Source organism: Xiphias gladius, unplaced genomic scaffold (genome assembly GCF_016859285.1).
Source record: "Xiphias gladius isolate SHS-SW01 ecotype Sanya breed wild unplaced genomic scaffold, ASM1685928v1 HiC_scaffold_144, whole genome shotgun sequence".
Taxonomy (NCBI): domain Eukaryota; kingdom Metazoa; phylum Chordata; class Actinopteri; order Istiophoriformes; family Xiphiidae; genus Xiphias; species Xiphias gladius.
Genome location: NW_024401766.1, coordinates 1 through 10,629, shown reverse-complemented (window position 1 = coordinate 10,629; position 10,629 = coordinate 1). Strand labels below are relative to the sequence as shown.

Sequence of the window (10,629 nt, the reverse complement as noted above, 5' to 3'; positions counted from 1 at the left end):
CAACTGGCAAACATTTGATGGCATGTTTGAACTCTGCACCACTTGCACACTGTAAAAACACAACCTTCAGCACATTCAGGCAAATGAGAACAAAAACAGACAAGAAAAGGCAGATGAGGACCAGAATAATCTAAACCACACCATAACAACTAAAACACTGTGCGATTCATTACAGGGGAGAACATAATTACAGTCAACAACATGTCATGATTACATGTCTATTTAATCTTCCAAACAGTTGGCACTCGGTATTCAATAAATCTTTTCTATTATAAAAACACTGAAAAAATATGTTCCAATGTGAAAACTGCATGCTCAACTGTCACTGTTGCTGGTAAATGGCAAAGTTAGTTTCCTTGTTGTGTTATATTTCCATTGTTGCATGTTTTTACAATAGACTGTTTAATTAGTCTCAAAAACATACCCAAAACCTGTCTGACTGGATGTCAAACTGCACAGGCCCCATGTTAGCAGGTCTATACTATACTGCAGCATTTATTTATCATTACACAATACTAAAGAATCCTGCACATATAGGTTCAACTTGATAAAACAAAATTGTTAGTTCAGTCTCAATTTGAACTACTGATAGGCTGTGAGTGGTCAATCATTATGAACACATCAGGCCCAGAAGGAGACTGTAATTTATGACTGATTCATAGATTCATCACTTGGATTACAGTGTCAGTAATCGTTCACAGGACCAAAAGCATGCTGAATTAAAGACTAAAGAGCTCGTAGCGAAGGTAGAAATTCATTTTATTTTACTAAATTTTATTTTATTTTTTGTGAAGGGGATATGAGTGTTGCAATGAATCCAGAGAAGACTGCAGTCTAAGGTATATCCAGAAGATGGCAGTAATTCACCGATGAGGATATCTGCTGCTGTGAACGCTAAACGAAGAAGAAACAGCAACAGCAGCAATAGCAGTAGAAGGCGAAGGAGAAGAAGAATGACGAAAATGCTAAACGGAAAATAGAGGCGACGGAGTACTGTTTGGTGAACGTTAAATTAACGCTTTTACCTCGAAATATTGCCATTTAACATAGCTGAATCACATTCGCTAAACTATGACAGAGCCTCAGTCAGCGCTGTTACTCAGGAGACAGCTTGCAGGTAATTAAACCTTGGTGTTAACTGATGCTGGCTGCCGAGCTAAAGATGAACCCTGCCGTTAGCCGTGATTCAAACGATGGTGCTGGCGCAAACTGTTTTCTTGAACCTTCCACACTAACGTTAAGGTCCCATGACAAATAAACTGCGTGGGGATTACAGCATAGGATGTCGACAGACACATTCCTCTCTTGACAAATAAACGCAGTCAGTGTGTTGGGAGACCAACTCACTTAGGCGTGTGTTTCGACTTTGCACACTGATTTCAGTTGAAAGCCGCTGTCAGAAGTCCCAACGACTTTCTAGTATCGTGCTTGCTAAAAGCAGTTAACCTAACGTTAGCCTCTAGCTGGCTCGACTGACTCGATGTGTTTACATATATTTTTACCGACACAAGTGCTGTTGCATTTTTTACGCAGTGGTGTAGTTATACAAATGACGCGATGGCAGTCAATATTTTTGTGCGTAAATCCAACTACTGATTCACTAGTTGACCAATTTTCCCATGCTAACCACATTGAGTTGTTAACATATTTAGCCAACTCGCTACATCTGTAGGCTAACGTTAGCTGCTGTCACTGTGGTCAGCTTCAACACGCCAAGCTAACAAGCTAATGTTAGTCTCGCATTAGCTCTTTTCGCTATTTTAGCAGAGTCATCTGCGAATTAAATTTAGCTACTCTAATATTACCCACTTTCCAAAGGCACCTGATTCGAACAGACATCGTATAGAGTTGGATTTATAGCAATAAGTACATTTCGGGTTTTGGTTAGGATTGTAAATCATATAGGCTCATCCATATGTTATGCCTCCGTAGTGATGGCTAATTCTCTTGGACCTGAATATTTTTAGATTGGAATTTAATTGGAATGAGGTAACTAACCTAATGCCTAATGAAATTAGCATTTTTTTCATTGACAAACGCATTTTCTTTGTTATACACATACACTTACTAGCATCTAAAGTCTAAAATTGGTGACATTGAAACTCACTTAAGTCTTTACATGTGACAGTGGTGGTTGTAAGACATTAAGTAATTACCTAAAAGTGTAAACCTTCGCTTGTAACACAGAGGCAGCTACTTTGAAACATGGCTGTAAATGAATGTACAGAAAGGCAGAATATCAGTTAGTGTGCCAACTAACTGAGAATAATACATATCTTGAAAGCAGTCTGAGAGCACGTACTGTACCTTCTTCCAAGGCTGGAAATCAAACAAATTATAGAAAAAGTTAGAATCTGTTAAAGCTAGATCAGCATCAAAATACACGGAGATAGACAGTTCCTATCTAGATAGAATTCCTAAATCCGGTAAACGTATTACCGTGCAAAATTTCTAACCAAGTCAGACTGATAAAACTGAGTTTGGGTCATACAAATTGTTGTTGATATGCTAACCATTAGTGAAATCCCTCCATATCTTGCAAGATTGTTAGGGGTTGATATGTGCATGTTACCTACATTTGGTTACTTTTTAATACTACGTTCAGGAATTATGGCGTCTTATAGCAAATTGGCAAGGTCTATAATAATTTTCAGCAAAATGACAGGGAATGTCAGAAAATTATTAACTTGGGGATCATCCTAATACAGTCAAGGCCAGTATTTGGACAGTTACACTTACACTTTTTTTTTGTTCTTCAGGCTCTGAGCTTCGGCACATTCAATTTGAAACAAAAAAATGGATACTTCATTAAAGAACTGTGTGGGAGATATAGCCCTCTACACACATAGTGCCCAAATTTTAGGGTTTCAAAAGTAATTGGACACTTGGCTACTAGATGTTTCGTGGGCAGCTGCATGTCGTTTCAATGTTAGTTCATGCACAAAAAAGATCACACGTGGCTCAGAGTTGACTGAGAGTTGCCAAATAATATTGAGGCGGAGTTGTCTGTCGATATGAGGGGTGAATAGGGGACCATGCAGGTGATGAGACCCATAAAAAACAGTCAAGTAGAAAGGCACTCAATAGAGTGCATATCTCCAACGAGGCCAAATATTGGCGAAAATGTTGAAAAATGCCCTATCTCACACTGTTAAGGATAGTGTTTAAAAAAATTTCTTTGATCTGCCCATTTAACCTGATCCGCACCAAACTTTAACGGGTTCTTCCCAGGCCCATGCGCCATCCCTCCCCCAAGTTTGGTGCAAATTGGTTCAGTACTTTTTGTGTAATCCTGCTAAATATCAAACAAACAAAACAACAAATAGACACAGGGGAACACATTACCTCCTTGGCGGAGGTAAAAATTTGTCAGAAAGATATCAAAGATTGTTGATTTGCCAAAATCCATTGGGTACACCCTAAAAATGCAGGTAAACAAGGAAACTAGAAAATGGCAAACGAGCTGGTAGACCGAGGGGCACAAGTCTTGTGGATGAGCGGAAAAATAATTTGCATGAAGAAAAATCCCCTGTATGACTGCACAGCAAGTAAGTAATGATCTCCAGGGTGTACGAAGACATGTTTCCTTGTCAAAAATCAGGAGAAGATTTGCAACCATAACCTCAGAGGATTCACCACTAGATGCAAACCCCTGGTAAAACTTCAAAAACAGAAAGGCCAGGCTGCAGATCACAAAAACACACAAAAAGAAACCTGTAAAGTTCTGTAGCAAAGTTCTATGGGCTGATGAATTAAAAATCAGCCTCTATCAAAATGATGGAAAGAGGAAAGTGTGGAGACAAAAAAGAACAGCTGATGACCAAAGCCACCACCTCATCTGTCAAACGTGGCAGTGGTCCTGTAATGACTTGGGCATGTATGGCTCCAATGGAACCGTCACCCTGGCCTTTTTGATGATTTCACTGCTGATAGAAGCAAAAGGATGAAAGCAGAGGTACAGAGGAGCAACCTATGTACCAAGATTCAGTCAAATGCATCAAAACTCATCGGAAAACATTTCAGCATTCAGCAGGACAACAATCCTAAACATATTGCCAAAGCAACCACAGAGCTTTTCAGGGTGAAGAGGTGAAAATGCTCGACTGGTGGTGTCAGTCACCTGATCTTAGTCTGACCGTGCAGCGGTTCACTTGCTGAAGAGCAGACTAAAGGCAGAGACCCCACAGGCTGAAGAGCTGAAGGAGGCTGCAGTGAACCCCACGGGAGAGCATCACCAGGGAGGATACAAAGAGTCCGCTGATGTCTATGGGTCAAAGACTTGAGGCAGTCATTGACTGCAAAGGATTTTCCACAAAATATTAAATATGATTTTTTTTAACTTCATTTTTATTTGTCCAATTACCTTTAAACCACTATAATATGGGCACTATGCGTGTAAAGGGCTATATGTTCCACACAGTTCTTTATATATTGATGTAAACCTCATCGACTTAAAGCTGAGACTGGGCACTTTCATGTAGTATCCATTATTTTATTTCAGATTGAATGTGCTGAAGGTCAGAGCCTGAAGAACAAAAAATGGGTAACTGTCCAAATACTTCCAGCTTGACTGTACGTTACATTTCAGATTTGATGAACATTGGATGAAATGTGTAGGTGTGAGTCTGATTTCTGGTTTTAATCAGTATCCTAACATCACTTATATAAGTGGTTAAGGTATTTGAGTATGTAGCGATTCTATAATTAATAACATAATTTGAAATTATGTTTGAAATTCAGAGTTCAAAGCAAAATATCTGGAGAAATGCAGTGTGATCCAGTGAATATTAAGTGGCCCTGGATTGTTAGGGTGGTGTGTGGTTTCAGGAACATGTGGCTCCTTGCTAAACCCCCTAGTAAGGCCTCCTAAGACAACGGTTATGTTGTCTCCTCAGCGGCCTCCAGAAAAGCACAACATCAGCCTATTTAACATACTGTAGCCGCTATGATATGAGCCAGTGGCGATTTGACTTTCTTTGGCATTTGTTTTTATATCTAGAGCTGAACAAAAATCCAGTGGAGGGATTCTCAGCAGGCCTGATTGAGGATAATGATCTATACAGATGGGAAGTCCTTATCATCGGGCCTCCAGACACACTCTAGTAAGTCTATCACTATCTTATGTATGGGATATAGTAGGAGAGATCTGTTACTATGTTGTGATCTGAACAATTCTTGTTACCTCTATTGCTCTGGATGTATGAAACTTTTACAATACTTTCCCATTATTATTGATTTTTCTCTGATCTTTTTTGTTCACAGTGAAGGTGGTGTGTTTAAAGCTCATCTGACATTTCCCAAAGATTACCCTCTCAGGCCACCTAAAATGAAATTTATCACAGATATTTGGCACCCTAATGGTAGGTTCACGTGTACCACACTGTCAGTGATATTTACCTTTGTTTGGTGTAAGCCCTGTTTGAGGAAGTTGAGGTTATCATCTTAGTTTTCAATTTGGATATGTTGAGGTTTTAACATTTTGGAATGTGTGTTAATACTAAGGAATATTTACATGCAATTCATTAATTCATTTGAAGCTCATTCCATACCCATTCATTGCTTTAGGTCATAATCTTCAGCTGCCTTTTTTTAAATTAAAGAAAAGTTCATGGGAATACTTTTCCACATCAAGGTCAGCAAGAGTCTACCAGAATCAACTTCAAACAGTAATTACAGATTGTTGAATAAGGAGTTATTTTTTACCCATAGTACTGCGGAGAAATGCAGCTGATGTAACAAGAATAAATTGAAATACACCTTTGTCACTTTGGAGAAAATGGTGTAGCTTTAGGTTGGATATAAATTATATTTTAGTCACTATTCATTATAACTTGTCGATCTGTTACAATCCATGTGTTATAGTATGTTAACTATCAAATGCACTTTTACATTTTTGCTAAGTGTTAATTTTTTAATTTAGTATAAACACTGCTATGAAAAAGACAATGAACCCCGTGAGATTTTTCCACATGTTGGTTGTTGAATTTAAATATAATTATCTGAATGCGAATCATACTGGTATACTATTTTCTTTGAAACTAGTAGTAACACAAGTAATTATTTGAATTTTTTGAAGTTCAAGGAAATTCAATTCAATTAAGTTATGCAGGTATGGACTGCCAAAAAAAAGCTAATGTTTTGGAGTGGCCAAGTCAAAATCCAGACATCAATCTATTGAACAGATTGTGGTAGGATTTGAAAATTGCTGTTCACTCACTGTCCCCACAACATTAACGGAACTTGAGTAGCTTTGCGAGGAATTGTGCAAAGCCAATCTAGACATAACAACATAAAGTAGGGTCAAGGCTGTAACTGGTGCCAAAGTTGACCCTTCTAAATATTGAGTCAAAGTGGAGGCAGAGATTTTTCATAGGCACCTTCTATAGACAGTATTATTAATTAGTTTGGTATCTGATTAGTTAAATGTATGTAAGTGAGCATTAAAAGAAAACATTATCACCCATTATACCACAGGAAAATCAATAGCATTTTTTATTTCATAAATTGTGTTCTACATATTTTTTTCCAGTTGACAAGAATGGAGATGTATGTATTTCTATTTTGCACGAGCCTGGGGAGGACAAGTATGGCTATGAGAAACCAGAGGAGCGCTGGCTGCCTATCCACACAGTGGAAACCATCATGATTAGTGTTATCTCTATGCTGGCAGACCCAAATGGTGACTCACCAGCCAATGTGGATGCTGCAGTAAGTTTACTTTTTAAAAAGTTTTGTCAGAAAACGATATTTGAGTAAAATTGATGTGCTGTTAATTTCATGCCTAAATGTTTGTCAGTTTTTTGTGAAATCCAAGAATTTGCTGGTTTATGTTTTGGCATGAAATGGTAAATGTATGATAAAAGTACGATGTACGATGATTTGTTAATGGAGGAATTATCAATTATATTATAATTTTTTAGAAATAAAACTAAATGCCATAATTATAGCAAATATATTGATAAAACTAAAGTGAGATATGCAATACACTGGAAAGATATAAAACCTAAGCAACTGAATTGTCTTTACCTTTTTTCCTCTCTGCAGAAAGAGTGGAGGGAGGACAGACACGGAGCATTTAAAAGGAAAGTTGCCCGTTGTGTACGAAAAAGCCAAGAGACTGCGTTTGAGTGATATTTAGCAAGGATCTAGCTTCATGTTTTCAGGGCAAGTATTATTGACACCCACCTTTTTAAAACGTTTAGTTCATGAATCACAACTAACTTCAGCTGTTTAGAAATGGCTGCCTATTGCACCAGATAACTTTAAGTAAAAATATATTGTATTTTAAATGTAAACTACTATGGCATAAAAAAAAAAAGTCTTGGCAGCCCTGGTCAAAATTCCTGTCACTGAATGGTTGAGTAGAAGATGTACTGATATCAAAAGGCCATAAAGTTAAGGTGATTTTTCATTTTAAGCAAGATTATTGTAGTATTTTTGTTTTTATACAAGTTTAGAGTGAAAAAAAGAAAAGGAGCACAGTACAGAAGTTTCGGCATCCCAAGAGATTTTAGCTCTCATAACTTTTACGAAGGTCTCAGACCCTAATTATCTTGTTAGGGCTATGACTTCCTAGTCATTGATATAAATATCAAAGCTTTATAAATACAGTGACTCCTCATACCTTGTCCCAACAATCAGCATCCATGAGCTCCTCTAAGCAGCTGACTAGAACTCTGAAAATAGAAACACCCTTTTGTGTAAACAACACCTCTCTAAAACATTGAAGATGTCATAGAGAATTGGGAAGCTGGAGACCTGCAACAATTAGCTGTACTCCATTTTGTTTAAAGTTCCTTAGCGTAGCGGAGTGGAATAGAAAACAACTCTGTGCTTTCTTTGGAATCAAAATAATTGTGATGGCTCTCGCCTGGCTGTTGCTCGCATTGTGTCAGAGGATATTTGTATAAAGTTGAGCTTTTCTCAACTTTCCACTGTAGTGAAGCTGAATGCTTTTTGAGTCTGTGGAAATTGGTGGGGGGAGCAGGGCTGCAAAGCCATGTCAGATACGTTTTAGAATTTTTACATAATCAGCTTCTCAGTTGGAAAAGGTATACAGGTGTTGCTGTTATTGGGTTCATCCATTGTACTCTATATTTTTCTTTGTTTGTTAAGGGAATGGTGACCAATTTTAACACCACTATTACTGCATAACATAATCTTTGAATTTTCTGATTCATCAGTTTATGTCCTCTATTTCTTCTGTGAAATCAATTAAGTTAAGTGGCATTCATTTGATTGAGGCCTAGGAAATTCATTTGTCACTCAGATGAAAGGATTTGTATCATTTGAAGTAGTCATCTTACACTATGTCGTCTGTGGGGCAACTCATTGTCAGACTGACTAGTTTAAAAGTAATAGAGTATAGACTTTGCTACACATCCAGATGTTTTAACATGTTGCAGATCTCGCGCTGCCCTATTTTATATCTCATTGTTTGTGCCTGTTGTTGACTATATATAATGTGTGTTAATGGTCTTGCTGATTCCTAACAATTTTCTTCTGTTATTCGTTGTGTACTTTCCCACAGGTCTCCAATTGAAAATCAACATGGCACTGTTTCCTGCACTCTTCCACCCACCAGGCTTGTCCTCCTTTTATTTTGGCAGGAACAGACTGGCTACTGTAGGCTGCAATAGAACATAACAGTGACAACCAAGGCTGACAGAAAACCGCCAAGCAAGTGCCAACTCAAAAAAAAAACAAACAAAAAACAAACAAACCCAGAAGATGATAAAACATTTTTCAAGTCTATGAACTGCTTCAACATTCAGGAAGATATTGTAAAGACATGTATATAGCACAGACTAAACCGGATAATATATAAGCTCCCCTTCCATCCATCAAGACACTTAGACCAAATGGATAGCACTGGTTCAGATAGATTTATTTTTGTCCACTTTCCCCCTCTCAACTCCAGCATGCATTAGTTCCCATCCTGATTGTTTTTCCAGGATGTCTTACATAGAAAGAGAATTGTGATGCTGTTGGAGGAATGTCACCTATGAAGAGCTTGATTTATTCAGGTGAGACTTGAATGATGTTACTGAAATGGTTTTTCCATAGTAAAATACAAAGCTGTTCTTATGAGTTCTTTAAGAGTCTCAGAACTCAACATCATACCTGAATGATTTTGTTTTTCTTCATCTGTTACGAGTCTTACAATCCTGCTCAGTTGACTTAACAAAGGTAACATACCCCTTAATTTTTGTGCATGCTAAATTTTGTTTATCTTTTTTCAAAAGTGCCTCCTAATAAAATGCTTAGCCAATTCATCCTGCATTGAACAAGTGTTTAAAATGTTGAAAAAAGATGGAGAAATTGTGTACCACCTATGTATGAATATACTTAATAGCCAGTACACAGGCAATCTGTATAATTAGGTAATTGGTAACATTTTGGTGTAGCAATAACTCCCCTAGTATGAAGTGTACACATGTTAAGTTTTGATATCCTGATACAATTTGAGGTCCTCTCATATTCTCCAATATGCTCTTATTTTAGCAGCCTCTCTTTTCCTTGTCTGTGTTGTCCTCGGTAGGAATTGTTATGCATGCTTTATCTTACGTTTTTTGGTTGGTTCCTTGCTGAATGTTTATGGGATTTTGTGTGCGAATGTTTGAGTGTTTGTGTATACAGTATGTGTGCCCATTTTGTTTTGTCACGCTCTGCCCTGATCCACAATCTCATGATTATTCTGCTCACTGAACTATTGCAGTTTTGCCTAATGTACAAAGACAAAATACTGATGTATATTTTTCATGTTATGAAACCTGTTACCTGTAGTGAGTTCTTCTAAAATATGACTTTTTTCAATATTTACTTGTGTATTTAATTCAGGTGTGTTTTGGATACTACATGAATTACATATTGCTCATGACAAAGACATGAAACCTTTCATGGATTCATACAACACATTTTGAAATTTAGTTTTTACCTGGCTTCTTGTCCAGTATTTTTAAACAATATGTCCACTAAATATTGCAGATATTTAGACAGTTTATAGGACTATATTAGAGAAGTTTAAACTTTAATACCATCATCTGTTTCTTCAGCAAAACTACTCTTCAAATTATATATTTTGATATAATGTTCTTTGAATGAAAAGTTAACTTTGGTTTTAGGTCATTGTGTCAAGAATATGTAGCTTCATATCCTCATCTTTTATATATTCTGCGAGTCAACAGTTGTTTTCTTTAATAGGTTTTACTTCCTTTTGGGTTAGAGTCACTAAAGGAATCCAGTGTCCCTGATGAAAAGCCACACACTCAGATAGTTTCTCTTGTCAAGTGTTGCCTCTCCACAAGCACTTCACTGTCAGCTAGGAAAGGTTATAGAATCTTTATTGTCACAAACTGAATCCCATGTATTTTTCTGTTTTTATTTTCATTCACTTTCTACTCAAGTGAATAATATTTAGTGCTCCAAAATAAAACTAATGCAAAGTTAGCTTTTTGAGGTAAAGCAAGACTGACTGAACATGACAATAATAATAGAAGTCATAATTCCACCACACAGTACTATGATAAACTGAATGTATCTGCAGTGATTTGGGAGACAGAATCCTCTTGTCAAATGAAAACTTCATACATATATGTATGGTTTTCATACATATATTTACAGTCAGCA

The 10,629-nt window shown here is 37.0% G+C and overlaps 1 protein-coding gene across 3 annotated transcripts; it reads left to right on the top strand.

The window, feature by feature from the left end:
• Positions 1–861: 861 nt before the first annotated feature.
• Positions 862–9,818, top strand: ube2g1a (ubiquitin-conjugating enzyme E2G 1a (UBC7 homolog, yeast)). 3 transcript variants are annotated; one of them, XM_040122965.1, is made up of 7 exons: positions 865–1,117; positions 4,502–4,543; positions 5,000–5,102; positions 5,263–5,360; positions 6,530–6,708; positions 7,045–7,164; positions 8,531–9,818. In XM_040122965.1, exons 2-6 carry the CDS (start codon positions 4,540–4,542, stop codon positions 7,129–7,131), a joined length of 471 nt encoding a protein of 156 aa, XP_039978899.1. In that variant the 5' UTR covers positions 865–1,117; positions 4,502–4,539; the 3' UTR covers positions 7,132–7,164; positions 8,531–9,818. The 3 variants fall into 3 exon arrangements, with proteins under 3 accessions (XP_039978900.1, XP_039978899.1, XP_039978898.1); XM_040122966.1 differs by lacking the exon at positions 4,502–4,543 and having other exon boundaries at positions 862–1,117; positions 5,263–5,267; XM_040122964.1 differs by lacking the exon at positions 4,502–4,543 and having other exon boundaries at positions 868–1,117.
• Positions 9,819–10,629: the final 811 nt, after the last annotated feature.

Excerpts from the sequence above, each read along its gene's own strand:
- ube2g1a (XM_040122964.1), top strand. The coding sequence starts at position 1,072 with ATGACAGAGCCTCAGTCAGCGCTGTTACTCAGGAGACAGCTTGCAG. Across the intron at positions 1,118-4,999 it reads ACTCAGGAGACAGCTTGCAG|AGCTGAACAAAAATCCAGTG; the intron begins GTAATTAAACCT and ends TTTTATATCTAG. Across the intron at positions 5,361-6,529 it reads AGATATTTGGCACCCTAATG|TTGACAAGAATGGAGATGTA; the intron begins GTAGGTTCACGT and ends ATTTTTTTCCAG.